The sequence below is a fragment of the Apteryx rowi genome, unplaced genomic scaffold (assembly GCF_003343035.1).
Source record: "Apteryx rowi isolate R43461 unplaced genomic scaffold, aptRow1 scaffold_0, whole genome shotgun sequence".
Taxonomy (NCBI): domain Eukaryota; kingdom Metazoa; phylum Chordata; class Aves; order Apterygiformes; family Apterygidae; genus Apteryx; species Apteryx rowi.
Window position 1 is genome coordinate 4,623,736 of NW_020447195.1, and position 20,052 is coordinate 4,643,787.

The following is a 20,052-nucleotide window of genomic DNA, read 5'->3' on the forward strand; positions in this document are numbered from 1 at the left end:
TCAAATGAGCCAGATTATGCAGACACTGGAGGAGGTTTCTGTAGCAATGGTAATTATGTGAAAAATCTCCCTCTACACTTTATTTACAGGTCTCTTGTCATTATAAATACCTGATTCACCTAGTTCCACAGGAGATTAAATTCCAAATAACAACTATTTCAAGCTTAGATATGAAATGAAACCAGCAAATTATGTTTGTTCACTTTGTAAATATCTAAACACTTTAGTTTTTTAGAGCATGTAACGTACTCAAACTGTATCTCAGTATCTCTACCCAGCAGAGCAAATACAGCTAAAGAAGCTCAAAGGCCAGCCCTCAGCCAGCATCTGCTTATTGGAAGTATTTCATTTCTGGGATTTGAACTTGAGCAGAAGCCCTGGAAAGCAGTTATTCAAAATAAAGTGATTAAGTTCAATACAGCTCTTCCCTTAAATGAGAGAAGAGCAAGCCTTCAGAACAAGCCTTTCTAAACCACAAAAAATCAGGGAAATAGGAAGCATGTTTTCAAAATTAGTCCTACTTTAAAAGAAAATTGTTGTTTAACCCRAAGAAAAAATGTGTCTTCCCAAGCAGTCAGCCTTAATTCCCAAACTTACAGGTTGATCCACTCTTGTTTGAAACTTCTTTTTACTGAATAAAGATAAGCACACCAGAATCCAGGTTTTCAGACATGTAGAACTAAGTCAAGCAGTTCTCATAAAAACTATATCTCTCTAAACTATATCCAGCTGTATTTCTGTTARTGATATAGTTTGGTAAAGAATAACACAATCTCTGTGGGATTTTTAAACAAGTATGTTGAACTGAACAGAGATTAATACTCCACCTTTCATAATATCATTTAAAAATACTACAGACAGCTTTAAAAGACTGTGGTTTTATAGGACTTTTCCAGAGGAGCCAAACTGCTGTTATTAGCTGTGTGTATATATGACTGCCCAAGACTCRTGTACGCATTACTAACTGCATGTATCGTTTTTGCCTCTCATGCATTTAACACTCTGGCTGTGCTTGGCTTTCCAGATTTGACTGCTTTATTATGAGTATATCCCCCAGCAGTAACTCTAGGCTCTGCATGAAGAGGGAACCGTGGAGTGCATCAACTCTGAAATCCAGACATACCTTTTTCCGAAAGAGTTTGCTCAGAGGCATGGGAGCGGATGATACTTTCTCCTTAGTCTGCTCTTTGGGTGCTTCAGTAGCTGCTGCTGCTGCCTGCTGCTGAGCTGCGGGTTCAGGGGCTTTTGTGCTATGTTTAGTTGTTTGAGCCTCTTGAGAGGATGGAGCATTTTTTTCTGATTTTACAGAGGTAACAGGCTGCTGTTCGGTGCTCTAAAAACAAACACATAGGCAATTACAGCACTGTTGGAAATGTGTAAGCGACAGGAAAATCGGAGCACATTCAGGCGTCAGCTGGGCCAAGAGGCAAGTCCGCACTGGACTGCCGCTGCGCAAGATGTACAAAGCAATAAGGTGGATTTAACCACATCCCCTTACAAGCTGCATTGCCCTGTCCTTTTGAATGAAGTAACATCTTGAAGAGAGGAAGCAAATTGAATAGCAGCCCACCCTTCACAACAGAGATGATAAACAGATAATGAAATTAAAACACTGTCTTTCAGACTGAAAAGAAGAGTGAGAGTAATTACATTTCGACTGCATTAATCACACAGATAACTCAAGTCATCGCACTTACTTTGGTATTAGTCGTCTGTCGGGCTTCTTTTGCAGTCTGTAGGGAAAAAAAACACAAAGACAAGTCCATTTTTGACAATGCCAGCCCTCATAGTTATACAGCTCAGGAATTGTCTGTGTCACAAATTATTTTATTTTTAGTGAATGTTTGTGGAAGTCCTGGCTCCTGCAACCATGGAAACTGATCTTTTAACAGAAGCAAGGCTGCCTTTTACCTGACCTAAAGGGACTGTCAGCTTGTGTCCTTCTACCTGTAGGTACTTGGAGCCTTGTGCTGAATTGCTTTGTACTCACTCTGGTGTGTTTACAGTTCTCAACTTGTTCTTTGAAAACATACATATATTTCCAGTTTCCACAGGTAAGACATTACACAGGGTTTTAAGATATTGGCAGAAATTTTTATGAGCCAGGTCTTTTCCACTGAGAGAATTGTATTCCAGTCATGGACATGCTAAAGTGTGCCTTCAAATTAGGAAACTTTGCTTTCTGGAATATGAAACATGGGCAGATGCGTGCTACACAGCAGGTTAGCAAATATAGCTGCCATTTACTAACCTCTTTGAAGAGGCCCTTTCATTTTTAAAGATCTGATACAAGCACTTTTTCAGGATGGATTTGTGGCTATATTGGGCCCTGTTACAGCCTGCTTTTTTCTCAGTTTCTGCATTAAGCTGTAGTTAATATTTTTTGCATGTTGTAAACAAGTACATAATAAAAATATACATGAGCATTTATCAGTTCTTACGGCTGAGCTTCACAGTGCATTGTATATATTCAAACTGTAAGATAAATGCAAATGTAGAAGGTTATCTGTTGCCTTCTGAGTTGGCAGTACAGCTGCGCAAAGGGAGAAGGCAACACAGCCTGGTTGTATGCTGTCACCCAGCAGCCCCATGTTGCATGGAGATACTCCAGGAGATGCAAGACTGCATAGATCTAGTGGCTGGGAATGAAGGGCACAGAACAGCAATGGTTTTATAATGCAGAGGCAGGAGGTGCAGCTCTGCAAAAAGCAGCTCTCCGGGCGCTTGAGGATTGTTTATTCCGTTCCCCAAACTTAAATTTACACTTCTGTGAGTGGACAGGGTTTTTTGTTGTTTCTTCAAGTATGTCTTCTAGTTTTATCAAAAATAGGAAGCTAGAAGAAATCTAGTTTGTTGAACTCATTTCTAGCTAGTGATATGGATCGGCATCTATTGACTCTAACATGCAGCCAAGCTAGTACTGAAAGAGGAGCAGCAAGCCACAAACCAAAGTAAAACCAGGGTGCTCTGATTGCATTTAGGCAGCCTGCCACACTCCTTGGAGACTTCTTGAAAGAATAGGTGAGAGCTATTTTGCAGGAGCCAAGAACTTTTTTATGGTTAGCTCTACTGAACAAGATCCAGAGCAAGTGGTAAAAAGCAGTGTAATGCCACAAGCTGGCTTCAGTAATAATGCTGAAAATAACTGATTAACCCTTTTCTTCCCAGTTAAAATCCCTTAAGTCAGTACAGTTATACTGCAAAACCAGCCTGCAGTGTAAGACAACATATATAAATGGAAGTAGTAGAATGCACAGAGACTCAGTGGTCAAATCCCATCCAAACTCATTCTTTAAGGTTGAATGGCCAAATCCCACTGCATCAGACTTATGGTATGGATTTATAATAGGATCTATGTTGCTGTTTGAAAACAACATTTACAAGTCTTAGTATGGTTGCTTTAAAGTTAGTATTTATAAAAACACAGGACACTGAAAAACAATGTTTCTGTTGTTGTTCTTTAAGCTAATAGTCTTTTCTTAACATACTGAGAAGCAACAGGGTGAAGTGCTTAAAATTAAATATGACTACATAGATATAATTAAAATAATGATAATTTCAAATAAAGTGATTCATTACCTAGTCAGCACATCATGATAAGGCATTTCAAATGAAGGAAGATAGATAGAACTGCATCCTTTTTTCTTACTAGAAGTGATAACTTCAGGACTTGCCTGTCACCTCAGCACTCTGATTTGCATTTCCACTTTTAGTCAGCCATACAGGCAAACCGTTAACTGCCTTTTAACCTATCTCCTTTACTATTGTATGTCACACATGATTACCCCCCCCACACACCTGTTGCTTCTGCATTTTGTATCTGGAAAGGGAAAGCTATGTAAATAGCTTAGAAATTACAAAAAACCCTCTACTCAAAAACAGTGAGAGTTTGATGACAAGTTATCCAGTTACAGAGTTGTTGCTTTCCTTCAAGATAATTGCTTTCATTCCACACCCAAAGAAAAGTACTTAAAATTCTATCGATTAGCCTAATGAAAAACTATCACCTCTTCCAACAGCTTGTCTCTTAAATTTTCTTTTTCTTTTTCTTTTTTTTTAAGAAGAGGCTTAGCATCTTAAAAAGATGTTAGCTGGTCATGTTTATACCTAAAAGGAAGCCCTAGTTAATGATGAACAAGTAATTTACATTTTAAATGTGTTAAATGTCAAAATTAGTTACAGATGCAATAGATATAAAATGGTATCTTAAGTATTTTAAGYTGTTGGGAAGAACTGTAGTCATAAGTGCATTGGAAAGATTATTCCTTTGGTGATACACAATGACATTTTTCTCAAATATGGGAAGACAGTGGAAAGAACTTTTGTTTTGAAAATCTCAGCTTCCCTCTGTCTTGCTAATATCACTCCTGATTATAAAGACCCCTACTCACCAAAAATTGTGTGGGTGTTTTGAATGAGCAATAAATATTAATTATTTTCCTCCCCTGGTGTAAGGGGCTGTGCTTCTACATTCTTCAGGCTAAAAAGCTGTTCTTTGCTTCACTGCCACAGAACATCATTAAATATATTATCCTCTTCAGAATAAGTATTGATGCTCATGGAAGACCTTGAGTCCAAAGTTGATGAAAAGTTTTCAGGGACTTTTCTCATAAGTTAATATTTTCTATAAAGCAAATACTTGCATGAAAAATGTGTTTCTCAACTTCTAAAGCATCCACAAAAGACAAAACCCATTTTCCTTCCAAACTAAATTCAGAATTGAATTATTATTCCTTTACTATGTTTTCAGGGAAAAGTCAGTATTTCTGATGGAAGTTTCCTATTTCCAGCCTTCTCTTCCATATCAGTTCAGCATCCAAGTTCAGCAAAGCCCTAGTTTTAACCACATGACTCAGCATGTCAAGTCAATGTAGATCTTATGGACTTAACCATAGCTGGATTGAGCTCTCAAACTTGTCTTATAATTGAAGGAGATGCACATATTTGCATAATTCATTGTTTGTCAGTACCTGCTTTTTTTTTTCTTTTTAAAGTGTTTCGGTATAGTTAGAGTTAGTAAGAGTAACTAGGAGGCATGTAACACAAGCTTAGAGGAATTTTTCAGAATCCTGGATTCACAGATGGTATACATAAGAAACATTTCCCATTTAAAAAATACTGTTTTTATAGTACATGGTACAGAAATGCTCACGCCATTAGTTTTCAAAGTGCTGAACAGTTGGCCAGATTCTGATTTCAGTTACCAATTAAATATACTTCATTCTGTGACAGGAGCCATCTGTTACTGCTCAGGATTCTGCTCTTGCTAGAATTTCATACAGACCTTATGCCTAAAGAGTTTGCTAAATGTACTGTGTCCTAACTTGGGACTCTCCGACTTCTTTTTCTTGGCTCCTTTCGTTTGGGATTCAGCAGCTGTCTTCGGAGCAGGTTGCCCACCATGGCCTTTTTCCACTTTTGAACCCTTTTGTACAACATCATTCACAGCTGAGTACTTGTTAGCAAGTTCACATCCTTTTGTTCATGAAAAGCATTCAAATACTCATGTTATATTAAAACAAAATATTTCCTTTTTGTTCTGGACAAGAAATTTATATTTTCTGTTCCGCAGTAATTACTCAGTTCTTAGATTTTTCTTTGGGATGAGTAGCAAAAGAAATTTCAAAATATGCATTTGACAAATCTTTTGCGTTACACTAGGGCAATGCAGTTGATTCAAAATTAGATCAGAATCTGCCCCCAATTCTTCATTAAATTATTTGAGACCCCAATCCTGCAAAGCCTGAGGCTTGTCTATTATCCTAAATTCATGAGTAACCAAGTCAATTTGGGATTATTTATGGGTTTAAATTAGGTAGGTATATAAATCTTTGAAAATATCTTTATTCTTATTTGTATTGTGGTATTACAGGGACTTTAAAATGTGTTTTCTATAATGTATTATTCATGAAAGGGACTGAATATTAATGATACATTTATTATTTATGCATACTTAYATACACAATATTACAGATTTGCACTGGTGTTCATGAAAAAAGTTAGAAATAAAACTATCAGAAACAGTAATGATAGGCTAATACCAACACTCTAAAATTAGAAAGCAGTGTTTCCTGTTCTCTCCATTATAAATGTCTGAAAAAGGCATTGGTTTTGGGACTCATCTCCCACTGCAATTAGAAACAGGATCTCTAAAAACCTAGGTATCACRTTGAAAAATCCATTACAAAGGAATATAAATTAAAGAGCAACACATTGATTTTRATGACTGTACAGAAGAAGGAAATATTGGCTATTTCAAATAGCGGTAGCAGGCTACATGCAGCTCAGTGCAGACTAAATTACCCTACTGAGAGTAAAGATGAGTCTGTTCAAATAGGTGACATTCCTGAGTCTTTGGAAAACTTAAGTAATATTTGCTAGAATATTCCATTTAGCTTTTCATTGCATAAAAACCTTATTTTGCAAAACTGAAATACTTCCTCAAAATGTCACTGTTAAGATTTTTTTTTTTCCGGATACTCAGCCCTCTAGATTTATCAATGCTCTTAGAAAGTTTAAGTTTTCCTATTATGAATATTTTTCTTCTTCCTTCCACACCATTTTCACCGTTCTCTATAAGTGGTAGAAGAAAAACGTTGCAGGTGTTGGGGGGGAACAATACAGACTCAAATATCCAAGACAGCTTAATTGGGCTTCAGCATACAAACAAGTTAATGCAAGTCTCTTTTCTATGGTAACTGTCCTCTGTGTATCCTCATAATATGATTGATCACAGATCATGAGGTAGCATTCGTCACCCTTCAGTGTTTCAGTGTCTGGTTTTAAAGCAGCAAGAAGCTATTGTGTTTACCTAGTCCAAAGAAGGATAAAATTTTATTTGCTACCTGCTAGTATCCTGGACTTCATTCTGATCTCCCTTAACTTCATCTTAGGCAATTTAATCCTGATTTAATTAAGAACCAGACCCAATTTGGGGAAGAAATAAGTTTCTTAAATTATATTTCAATGAAAAATAACTTCATGCAAGTCTTCACCCTGCAGCTAATTAACTTGTACATTCGCAGCCTTTATTCTGATTTCTTTTGCACTTGAACAAGGCAAAAGCTTCCACCTAGCAAAAGCTTTGAACAGAGTTGACAAGTTTCCAGGGCCTACAAAAACACCGAACTCCGGAATCTACATCTTCAATGTAAATTATCAAGCCATGTGGTTGACCACACCTAATAAGATGCTTCCTGTATAATGCTTTGAATTATGTAATTGGACTGAATGAAACAACAACCTTGAAAGCAAGATCTTCCCCAAACATGCCCAGAATTGTTCTGCTCTGTACTCTGAACCTTTTGCCCTATGAAGAGGCTGTGGCAAGTCAGGTCTAAATTAGCCATTTCTCCCTTTAGTACTCTGTAGAGTAGCAATTGCATTATTTCTATACAATGACAAAGTCAGGAACTACTAGAGAAGGGTCAAATTCATGGTACAGAGCAGATATGATCCAAATGAATATGTAGTGTCAGTTTGTAAAAACCTGTAAAGGATCAATTAATCCCAGGAAGTTTGACTCAACTATTATGTAGGCTAACCTCTTCTGTTTACATGGATGAAGTGACAGTAGTGTTAAAGGGTGCACCCATATTACTGAAAACATGACTTGCTTTAGCCAGCCGATTAAAACTAGAGGTGTRGCTTATGACAGTATTGCTTAAAAGACACCAAGCTCAGCCTGATGCCGAGTTCTCACTGATACCACACACCTGTTTTCCCAGGGGGAGTACGCCTTGGTGCTTTGGTAGGCAAAGCAGCAAGAGGCACTGAGCTGCTTTCTCAGAGAAGGATGAGAAGACTTGTCTGTTCTTTTAGCACGTGGTAGAGTACTGCTGAGACACCGGACACATGTCGACCCTTGTGTGATCAAACCCAGCTCCTCCCTGCTAAGGCAGCCGAAATGCAAACGTGACCAGGACTCAAGCCCACAGCAGTCCCCAGGCCAGCCAAACTGTTCAAGTCTTATGGAACTTAGGAGCTGCTCAGACCGCATGAAGAGGAAAGTCTGGCTTAATGCCATAGTAAAGGCACATTCTTAGGGAACTTCTCAGGGAAAAAAGTGACCGTTTTCATAATACAAAGAGCTGTAAAATAGTCTAATGTCATACAGAAAAATTTCAAAGTTAACCTTTTTAAATATATTTTTCCTGAAGGTAGTGGAAATGTATTTTTTTTTTATTAGGAATTCAGGAAAATACGAGCAAAGATGAAGATATTCTTTGTAAAAAAGAAAACCTCCCATTAGCCTCTGTGCAGTGAGTTTGCATATCCTGCTGAAGTCATCTGGATATGTTTACCTTCACAGGTGTGATAGCAAACCAAGCCCAAACAGCATATTTGTTTCCAAATTAGTGTGCCTGCACCAGCAGTCATCTGTTATCAAACACACCCACATGCTTCCATAAAGTATGCAAACTGTACAAACAGCTGGATTTTTCAAAAGTTGTTGAAAGAGCTACAAATCTCCCTGAAACAGTAAGATTTGATGACTACCTTTTCTGGCCTTCTTGGAAAACCTCAGCCCTGATTGCCCATTTCCAGAATTGAGCTAGATTAGGGAAGGTTTCTGGAAAATTTGACTTGACCATTTTAATACCAGGCTGTACAAGAATTGAATGGGATAAAAACCATTGGGCTAGAAAACAAAATTTTGATGCCAATAGTGATTTTTATTACCTAATGAACACATGGAAAAATCTTTTTTTTTTTTAGGGTTTTATCTTTTATGCGTTAATTAGATTTTATCACATGCATTTCAGGAAAAATTTTAGTTATTAGAGTCATAAAAGTGCATTTAATCTGGAAGCTCCCAGTTATTCAGTCACTGATAATTCTTGTAGGCCACTGAAGCATCAGAAGATAGAAGGCAGCTTAATACAAATTTGTCTGGCACATTTCTCCCGTTGAAACTATTGTAAGCTTTAGCACTGTCTTAACAATTGGAAAAGAGTGGAAAAAAAAGTCTTTGAATATCTGTATTTTTCCATTATAGGTATGTGTTTTCAACTTCAATTTTTACAGTTAAGGTAGGTTTTTTTAAAAAAAACATTTTTACAAGTTAGGTGAAAAGACTGTATCATTTGGAGGTTTTCAGTATCTGCAATAACAGAAATAAAAGCTATAATGTTCTCCTAAATTCACACAAAGAACTGTCACTGCTCAGATGCTAAAACCAAATCTCCTGCTGCCTGTGGAATCCAAAAATGAATATTATTTTTAAAGGGACACAACAGGCCTGTGTTCCAGTTACATTGAGGAGCATTTCTCAAACTGAGTTGTCTGTGTAGCCAATGTGGATTTCGGCTCTTAAAGGAAATGTCGCTATAAGCGCATTTGCAGTCGGCTTGGCGCATTGCATTAGAACAGTTTGCATGTTCAATTTATCCCACTTTAAAATCTGAGCTTGCAAAGTTGAAACTGATCCACATCTCCGCAGGTAAATGAAAGAATCCTAAACCATCAAGGGAAGGATAGACTTCACCCTGCAAATCCTGATCAGGCCCAGAGCAGCTCTAGCCTCTGAGGTTTCGGCTGCTAAATAGGAACAGCACAGGAGCTCCAACCATAGCACACTCCTTACGGAGGTGCTTAGGCCAGAAGAGGCCCAGACAGGAAATGTTGGGGTCTTCTCTGCTTCCTATGGCTTTTTATTGGTTTCAGTGGGAGGTTGACTCTCCCCCAGCTCCCTTCCCCGGGGTGGGACCCCAGTGCCTCTGACCATGCCTGCTGCCCACCTGACTGCAGAGCTGCAGGGAAGCCTCCCCATCTGGACCTGACAGTCCCAGCAAGTATGAGGAGAAAAAGGAGACTTGTGTATAAATACCTGGAAGTTAAAAAACAGAAGCTTTGCACAGATTTGTGGGCAAAGGAAGTTTTCTGTGGAGTTCGAGAAGACTTCACTGCAAGGACCCCCACTTGGTGAGATCAAGGATAAGTCAGAGTACCAGTGAATGAAAACATGTTTCCAGTTCATCATCCACCTTACAAAAAGTGCTACAGTTCTGATCTTCAATTGTAATGTATGGTACGAAGAATTACACTTTATGTTCATCTTCCTTTCAAATATATTTGGGGAAGAATTTTTTAAGTTATTACTGCAAATGGTAACATCAATTGGGGGTAAAAAACCCATACAATAAAGAGGAAAAACCTGTGTTAAAAACACTTAATGACCAGTGATAGAGAGCAAGGAATCTGCCTACCTTGTCTTCAGAATCACTTTTGGCATCAGCTTTGCTTGGAGAGACCTTAAATACATTTGAGAGAATAAACAGTCACACCCAACTTAATCTTTTAGAATAAAATTTGAAATTTCATCTATTACTTTGAAACTAGCAGTGGTTTCTATCACAAAAGTAAAAACTGCAAACATTGCTTTATTTTCTAGGTGGGAAAATTTGCAATACAAATGTGTCTCGAGTGTAACTTCAGGGCAGTGACTAAGAAAACTATCCCAACCAAAAATACATTTCTCAAGCTTATATATCCTATTACTCCATAAAAATGAAGTTTTGAGATTTTCAGAATTTCAACATGCAGAGGATATGCATGTTGAGACAYGCTAAAGACATAGAACAGCTAAATACCTCCAGTTCTGAAAGTGTCTATAATAGCAGAGGAAATTTTCTGAATAAAACATCATTTGATCACAACTGTACTATATCTGCATATCTCAATCTCAGATCATTCTTAAGCCATCTGTTTGGCTTCATAACATTACTCCTTGGTGCCTGTGAGAGTAAGCGTGTTACATTTAGTTAAGTATGTCCACAAGGGATTTTTATAAGCAGCCTTAATTTAAAGCATGGTATAGAGATGAAAACTAAAGGCGTAGACTTACCAGCATTTTAAGGAAACTCATGACAGAATTATCGTTGTCCGCTGCAGCAGCTGCTTGAGGGTTCTCTTGTTTTACCTCTGCCTTTTCAGGTTGCTCAGTGGTGGCACAGTTGACACCTGCTGCGTCCTGCCGTATGTCTTTTTGGTTGCAGTCATCTATCTCCTAAAAAGGGGGCAGAGTTTCTTCAGTACTAGCTTGCTTAATTTCCAGTGGAATGTAAAAGTAACATTTGTGACTTGCATTATGTTGCTCTCAGTCACAACCCTAATTCCAACCATATTTCTCCAGCCTACATATTTAGAACAATTGAGCATTTATACATCTTTCCCCTCTTTTCTAATGTATTCAGCATTTGCCATTGGAGGAACATTGTTCCTAGCTACCAAGTATAAGAAAAAGTTGCATACTGCATCCCAAACACCACCACTTTCTTATGAGCAAGACTGAGAACTTGTGAATAGGACCAAACACTGAGATTTTGGCCTTTGATGTCTCAGTGTCTGAATGTACCATACAAAGATTGTTTCAGATACTCTAATCTGCAACTCCAGAAATTATTTTTATCTAGTAAACAAACATGATATAAATTGAAGAAAAGCCACAACTCAAACATGAGTAATTCTGAGCCAGATCCAGAAAAAGAGACAGCTGTAATCAGATTTACTAGAGCCCCAAAACAGTTTTCCAGGGCTCAAGCACCCAAGTATATAATGTTCTTAAAGTTACTACCTTTCTATTTGGACACCTAAAGAGGGGCCTGGTTTTTAAAGACACTTTTTAGACTAATTGATGGCACAAGTGTAGAGAGGTTGGCACCCCCTTACTCTCAGCTTGCTACTCTGGCCACTTTTGACTTGAGCCTGCACAGGTAAACCCAATGCAAACTTTGTGCAAGATAACAGTTTGAGACCTCCTCAAATCCCATTCAGCATTTCCCTTTTTAATATTTAAAGAACACTAAATCTGGCTATCTCCAAGCCTGTTATCAATAATACTCCTCCTCCCTTTTGTTTATCTGTCCGTATTGTAAACTCATGATGGCTGGATCTGTCAATTATTAGAGAAGCAAATTGTGTGAGCACAGTGGTGGCATTGATTTTGGTAGGGAATCTGAGACATTATTGAATGAGCAATCATTTGCAACAGTACAGTATTTCTTAAGCAAATGAACACCCCCAACTATCTAGACAGCAATACACATATCTGGTCACTTAAAAAATTATGACCATAGAAGCAGTTAGTCATTAGGAAACTAGATGTCCAGATTACTTGAAAGGAAAAATAAGGACCAGAAAAACAAATGAGCTTAAGCTTGTCCACTTGTCTTCAGTACATGGTATCTTTGAAATACTGTCTCTCAAAAGACTTCCTAGAGCTCTAAATGACAAAGATAGTGGGKTTTTTTTAAGTACCAATTAGACATGCTTGTTCAGTGCCATTTTTATTAGGAAATTTTAGAGTTGTACCCTTGAGAACCTTCCCCTTTACTGAGGGATTTAAAATCAGTATTTGTATAGGATTTACTAAGGACAGATTTCTGTAGGTAGCTCTGGGAGGGAAGAGACTAAACACGTACAAATCACACGCAGTTAAAACTTCAGAGGGCTAATTTGGCACCGGGGAGCATGAGCATAGAGGGGCCAGTCTCCCTGCAGCATTCAAGGAGTTAAAAATGCAAGGTTTTACTTACAAGAACAGAATTCTAACTCTTCACCCACCATTTTCCAAATTTCCCCAGGAAGAAAGCAGCACAGTAGTTCAGAATGCCTCAACAAGCTATTTAGGAGTTTCTTGTAAGGGCCTGACACACCACTTTGTACAGCTGCCAGTTACAGGCCAGAGTCACTCCAGGAACAGTATGTTCCATACAGAACATGGACAGCCTGTGCCAGCTTCAGCAGCCCTTCTCCCAAGGATGCCACCTCAACAGTTCTGGTCATATGAAAAATGCTGGCTTTATTTCAGATATTAAAAGGGCAACAAAAACACAAGGCAAGGGAGCAGAGAAGCAGGAGGCAGAGTATATGTTGCTAAACAAAACTAACTTCAGTCATAAAGTCCCGATTCTATAAAACTCAGCAGCAACAGGTCAGACATTTAGCCCGAGTTTCTGCTTTTATGAGATATGCATGCACATATATATATACACACACAGAGCAGTTGCAGAGGCAGTTCTTAGCATTTGCTGCATTGGCTGTTCCAGTCCACCTCACTCCTGAAGCCAGACTTTGCCCAGCAGATGTGAAAGGTAGTGCTGAGGGCGCAGAGCTCAAGGCATCAGCCACAACTCGGAGCACACATCAGCCCCATAACTGCCCACTGCCCAAGGGACTCCTACACTGTGATTCTCAAGCTGAGACTCCTGTTGGCTATGGAGATGCAACTCAAATTGAGCCTTTGGTAGATGCTGTGATCCATCTTGTGCTTTCTTGGGAATACYGCTGTAGGAAGGAATACAGACTCAGGCTCTCAGTGTGTAAATGAGGGAGAGATAATGTGGAGTCTTACAGTACCGCAGTTTCAGAACCATAGTCAAATAACCACAAAAACCTCTACAGCAGCTCACTCAATATGCTGTGCAAAGCCCTAGAGGCATATAATAATGAAAGAAAACTCTAGAAACAACAGAAGAAAGTCAGCATTAGAAGCTAACAGATCCTGGGTAAATGTTCAGTTCATTTCTTTGAGGAGCCAAATTTGGGGGTAAACACCTTAAATACTTGTACTGTAGTTTTAATTCAGTCATTAGAAAAATCTATCAAAAGAACATATTCCTGCCAGCACTTTTGTTTGCATGAATCATGGCTCAGTGAAACATTTCAGGCATAATTTGTCTTTTCTTTGGCTTAAATAGTAAATGCTTCATGAATTCATGAATTCTGTCCTTGTTTTAATTATGCTGTGTTCTGAATGTAGTTTTGTAGACCACAAAAAATAAAGACTGGTTCACTAAACACAGAATGTTTGTGCAGCTCCTAAGCTACAACTGCAGAGTCTCTCTTACCAGCAACACTGTTTGTTGTGTGTTGGCACTCAATTCAGGGAAACTTTGCTTTAGCTCTTACAAATATTACAAACCATAATCCACCAGAAAAAGCTGTGTTGGCAGTGATATCTGGATTTTTAGTATGATTATTATTTGGTAACAGTTTGTAGTTACTAAAGTAACAGCAATTAAATTAGAAGCAGTCTGGTAAATTAGACTTAGTCATTCTCTCATCCTACATGAGAACTAGCAACTTTATAGGGAACAGAGGGCAACTGTGCTGGAAGGCAGAGCCAAAGCCTTTGTTTCAGAAACGGAGTTAAATCAAGTTTGGCAGCATATCAAGAGTGCTTAGTCAATATATTTTTGCCAGGAAAGGTCTTAACAGCCCTCCTCCACCTCAACGCACACAGTTATATACTTGAGGGATAAAAGACAAAAGGTATGGTGAGGAAATTCAAGATAAGGTTAAAATTTCATGCCCCCTCATGGCCCAGTTCTGCTACTGTCATCTACACTGAGTGTCTTAGACCCTGATTTTGTGAGCTCTCAGACATCCAGTGGTGCAGCTTTAAGCACATGTGTAAAGGATGTGCAGGCACATTCATTAAACAAGAGACTTGCCCACAAGCAGGCCCCCAGGCATCAAGAGGCTATTGCGTGGGCTAGGATCCTGCAAATACTTACATTCATACCAAACAAAACCTAGATCTGAGGAGTGCCTAGAATTTCCAGTAGTAAAGTTTAACATATGGGTAGGTATAAGATGAAGATTGGAACAGAATTCAAAATGAATAGGAAAACCAGACATCACTGCCATAAGAAACTAGATCTGAATGAACAATAAAAGTGTTCTCAGTATTTGAAGACAGACTGGATTTTCTTGGTTGTCTCCCCACCCCTTCATAGTTGCTTGGTACAGTTGCTTAGCTGAGCTTTCCCAATATAACTCTTGCTACCAGCAGTGCATAACGGATTCCTGGTTAAAGCTACTTCCGATTGCTCATTTCACATTGTACTACTTCCACAGCATCAACTGAACTTTCACATTCTGTACTTTGCAATCATAACAAAATAAGAAATAAACTGTAAATTTTGTATTCAGTTGTAAGAGTAGCAGTCCTTGTGAGCCACAGGCAGAACTTATCCTTCATGTGTATTCATGAATTCCTGCAAATATTTTGATTATGTTTGAAAACTCCAGTCTGAATAGCCACAAACAGAGGAAATGGCACTATGCACCGAGTAGATTTACGCAGCTCTGTTTATGTAGTGAATGACTTGAGATCCTAATAGGCTAAGACCACAGATTCTTTAAATGCACATATACATCTGAGACTAGTGATGGGTGCCACTTTTGGAAGGCAGTTGTCAAAAATGCAAGTGTTTGTACTCTACAACTAAACTTCAGAGAATTAAAGTTGTTGAGAACAGAAATCTTCAAATTTAAGCAGAAGATACAGAATACTTGTTAGAGGAATAGAAACCAAAGAGACCTTTGGAGAAAACCTGCAGTGATACCAGTACAAGCAGTGAGCATTTTCTGAGCTATGTTCAACACTATTCAAAGAGTTAGTGATCATACAACAGTGTTACTGGAAAAGCTGGACTGCGTTCCTAGAAAACAATTATGCTTAATAATACACTTTCATACAGATTCTGGTGAGAGGGTCATGCAGCTAATTTCTCCCTCCTGTTCCTCAGATTAGACAGTATTTGAACAAGATCATCAAGGAGTATAGATTGGCTCTTCTCCAGTGAAACTAATAACAGTTATGCCACTTTACCTAGGGGACTGACTTTTTCAGTAGTCTATTTTAATATTCATCATATAGTATATTTGCTGATATCAAATTTCACAAGAGGTATAAAATCTCATCCTGCTGTCCTTGGAAAAAAGATTTTGTTTTAGGTACTCTTCTGAGCTAAAGTGGAACTTGGCTGTAGGCAATAAATTATACAGAGAAGGATCCAACACTTAACTGATGCTGTGCTCATGTGTTCTAGTAACTTAGGACTAGCGTGGACTCGGATTTTATTTCTTTCTGACAATTTTGTCATGCTGATGATCCTGAATAAATAACAAATTAAATAAAACCTGACTTTTCTCTATTGCTGTCTCCCATTCTGCAGTAGACAAAATGATCGTTATGTTTGAGTCACAGAATGGCTACGGCTAAAAGTAGCAACACAGTTCCATGACATGTAATGAAGCATACTGAACTCGTCTGTTTTCCACTCCTTTGATTAGTGTGCTAAGTTAGCTAATTTCTTACTTTGCATTCTCCTCCTGTAAATTCAATTCTAAGAACTGTATTTCCTTGACTAAAAAAAAATCACAGTAGCTAAGAGTACCAGAAAAATCATTATTGCATATTATTCTTGATTCTGGTATGTAGGCTATGCAACAAGCAGCTATTGCTCAAGAAAAGTATTTTTTCAGCATGACAAAAAACATGCCAAAGAATTTTAGACCATCAAGTGTCAAACTCTTCAGCTCCTAAAGCATAGCAAACAATTTTACTTTCAGGTACTTTTGTTTTCATTTGTAGCCAGCTGCTGTTCATCATCCAGACTATTGGAGCATGAACACAGCTAAACCTTTCATAGAAATACAAATGAACTTAAACTCTAGGTCAGGTGCCAGCATTTAGTCACAAAGCAGACAGCTATTATTCCTCTGCCATAGATGCTTCTCCCATACCTCTATTCAGCCACCCTTTGGGGATTACTTCCTATGAGCTTAAGAATAACACTGATTCATCCATACAGCCATCATGACATGAAGTTGTCCTGCACTTCTAATGTTCCTAAGAGACTTCATTAAGCATGAAATGGATATTCCTGTTCAAACACTTGCCTTCCCCTGTGGGACACTGCTTGATGTGCTCTGTAATCCGACAGCCTCTTTTGCTGGGATGCTTCCGTCAGCAGTGTCTGAAGCCTGCCCTTCCTCTCGGGTATCAATTTGGGTTTTACTCCTTTCCTTTTTCTTCTCCAGCTTGAAGATTCTGTCAAAAAAGGTTACTTGTTTTGGCTCTGACACGGCTGCATCCTCTCCGTCAGGTGTCCCCGGTGCTGCAAGTTCGACTTCGCTAAGCGATGCTGCAGGAGGGGCCTGGGTCAGGTTTTTATGTGAGCATTGCTCCAGTGCAGCTGCTGTGGGAAACTCCACACTTTGACTTAGTGCTTTGTTCACTTCAGGCGTCTCTGAGCTGACATCAAGTTTAGCTGATCCAGCTGATGAATCTGTAGCTTGATCTTCAGTACGCCCTGGTACAGGCCATGAAAACGCAAAGACAGAACGAGATTTAGCAGATGGCATGGGTTTCTTGGCATTGTTCCCCAGATTCTTTCCGCCTGCATCAGAAACGGAGCTTATCTCCATTGTCTTCGGGGAAGAAACAGCCACATTATCCCGTGCAACACTTGCCTTTGCATCCACTACAAACAGAAGCATAAAACAGTAATTATCCACCACAGCAAAGAAGTTATACTAGTTGTGCAATTAATCATGGTGACCTTGCTCTTTAATAAACTAATTCTGAAATGTGGAGCCTCAGGGAAGACCACACACAGTGTGACTTGTTTAAAGATYCTGTTGTTTTCTTGTACAAAACACGAGCTGCAGCTCATCTATTGGACCTGCCTGTCTGATTTCTTTCCTCTCTCTTTTTCTCATTGAAGTCAGTGCAGATTTTATGTTCTCTGCACCACTGTCCTAGTGTCAAAATCAGTGGCTGAGGTTTGTGACTACTTAGACTAAGTGGGCACACTAAAAGAAATGCTGATCAACTCAGATGCCTTCAGCATTTTAATCAACTGGGCTGAGGGATTCCATTTTATTTAAGGATCTTTTACTTTCTAATTAAAGAGCAATATGCAAAAATTATTAATAAGACTTGAGACAAAGTTTATATTAATATAGCACTTTCCTCTGTGAAAGCTAAACGGGAATAGAGAATGGAAACAGAGGAATGATTGTTTCCTGGCTTGCCAAATTCCCCAAAGGGCTTTGTAGTCATAACTTATTTTATTCGTTTTTCCAACACTGTTTCTTGCCTTGTTGCATCCTTACTATAGTACAGTTTCTACTTGCACTTTTCTTCTATTGTTTATAGACTAGTGTAAGCCTAATTTGAACAGTTATAAGTCAAACCTGAGCCATGCTTTTTATCCTTGTATTTCTGACTTTTTACCCACAAGGGATATGGCTCTTCATATTTTTCCCCATCAAAATTCTCACAAATAATTTTCCACTGTGTACACATGACCATCATACTTCAGGGGTGAAAAATCTTCCATCTTTAAAGTATATTTTGTGATTTATATTGCAGTGGCACTTTAATCACAAGTGAGATGAAAATACCTAGTACTGTATAGGCAGATAAGAGAAGGACTGTGCTTTACAGAAGACAAACAAGAGACAGAAGAAAGAAATCTCTTATATCTGTTTTGCACATGGGAGACTGAATCACAGACAGATTATGTGGTTTGAAATCCCAGTAAACAAGAGAAGTCTTGTAGAGAGGCAAGCCGTGCAGCTTCCCCTCGGCTTGAGCTTTTCTTTACTTTTTGACTGGAATATATGTCTAATTTCACTGTCAATCATCACCACAGATTTCAAGCATGAATTTAGATCTAATTATAACTGTGCAGAACTGTCAGTCTCAAACTGACTTGTTAAATTAAAATTTAAAAATTGTCAGTTTCAGTGTGAAACAAATTATTTCAGATGATAATTGTAACTGTCTTTAGTCAATATTATGCTCTTCATACTTTACTGTATAACAGAAATGAAACCCTACATACCAATAAAATTTGACTATATGGTCTCTTTCATAATACAGATTTAAGGTTCAGGGTTTTCCTTTTCCCTTTTTTTTTTTTTTTAAACTCCTTTAAGATAAGAAATGCCTATTTTTAGATCACAGCTTTCAAAACTACCAGTTAGCTTTTACAGCAAAATTACACCAGCTTTCTAACTTTCTCATAGGATTTTGCATGGTAGTACATGTGTCAGCATTAACAGGCACTATACAGGGATGACCCATATGTTCTTATCCATTTATTATTATTGTCTTGTAACAGTGCTGGGGACCAAAGTCATGTCTTTGTACAAAACCAGAACAAAAACRCAGTCCCAGCATCTGGACATAACATCTCATTCTTGACAACATTAACTCAGTGGAAGTCCCCACTGGACTGTTGTTTCACAGCACAGTGTCCGTACGGACTGGCAGGAGCTGGGAACTTCCATAAAACAGAGAGGAGAGAAGTGCAAGAGTGCACTGGCATGCCAGCGTGAATGTCAATTGAATTTACTGAAATACTTGCCAGCAATAGAGGCAGCAGCTGACAAAGTGAGGACTGTCACGGCAGGATTCACAACTGTGGCTAGCATTTTACCAGCTGCCAGGAGAGCTGCTTCTTTTAGCTTCTCTACTTCTAATGTTTTTATTCTGGAATTTGCCTTCTTACTGTGTTTTGTGCATATGCGAGCACATGAAGAGGACAGAGTGCCTGAGCACATCCTGTTCTGTTCAGGTAAATAGATTTTCATTTCTTTGTGCACCCTAACAGGCAAAATTTCTTCCCTGGATTCTCTTTGTTACTATTCATGTAAGAAAATGACTCATGCTGGCAAGAATTCCCATTGTCAGTAATACTCAACATGCACCTATTTAAACATATTGGCATGCAAAGAAGAGATACAGATAACTGATCACCACTCCTTATCAGTTAAGGCCACTAAGTATCAGTTCCTAAGCCTCCTAGAGTACTATATGAAAAAGGACTGAAGCACTAATTACTTTATAGTTGGGAACCTGGGAAGCAAGCCTTAGAAAGGCAGAGACATGCAAGACAATCCCAGAAAAAGCAACTGCTTCCCCAAGCTAGAAAAATAGAAACAACATTCATCGGAAAATAATTGTAGTAGATGCAGAACTTCTGTTTTATGTCATAGATAAAGTAAAACACAGGAAAACTCTATTTAGTATAAAAATAGGTATACAATGCTCATCATTAAGAAAACCAAGCAAACAAAAAGTAGCTCATGAACCTATCAAAATCCTTTTATCTCTAATTATCATGGAAGGAATGAAAGTCCTGGAAAATATCACTGGCATGAGCTCTGCAGCATGTCTCTTGTGTCAAAACAGTTCAGACTGTTTCAGGGAAAGTCTGCTCAGACACCAGACAGAGCAGATCCTACCGC

At 38.5% G+C, this 20,052-nt stretch overlaps 1 protein-coding gene across 1 annotated transcript in view; it reads right to left on the minus strand.

Annotated features, from left to right (window-relative positions):
* Positions 1 to 20,052, minus strand: part of BCAS1 (breast carcinoma amplified sequence 1) — a 52,741-nt gene that overhangs the window by 24,666 nt on the left and 8,023 nt on the right. The window contains exons 4-9 of the mRNA XM_026055154.1: positions 16,693 to 17,276; positions 10,847 to 11,008; positions 10,209 to 10,253; positions 5,285 to 5,425; positions 1,698 to 1,733; positions 1,124 to 1,333 (exon numbers count right to left, since the gene is read on the minus strand). Of these exons, the coding sequence (XP_025910939.1) occupies positions 1,124 to 1,333; positions 1,698 to 1,733; positions 5,285 to 5,425; positions 10,209 to 10,253; positions 10,847 to 11,008; positions 16,693 to 17,276 (1,178 nt within the window). The remainder of the gene's footprint in view (positions 1 to 1,123; positions 1,334 to 1,697; positions 1,734 to 5,284; positions 5,426 to 10,208; positions 10,254 to 10,846; positions 11,009 to 16,692; positions 17,277 to 20,052) is intronic.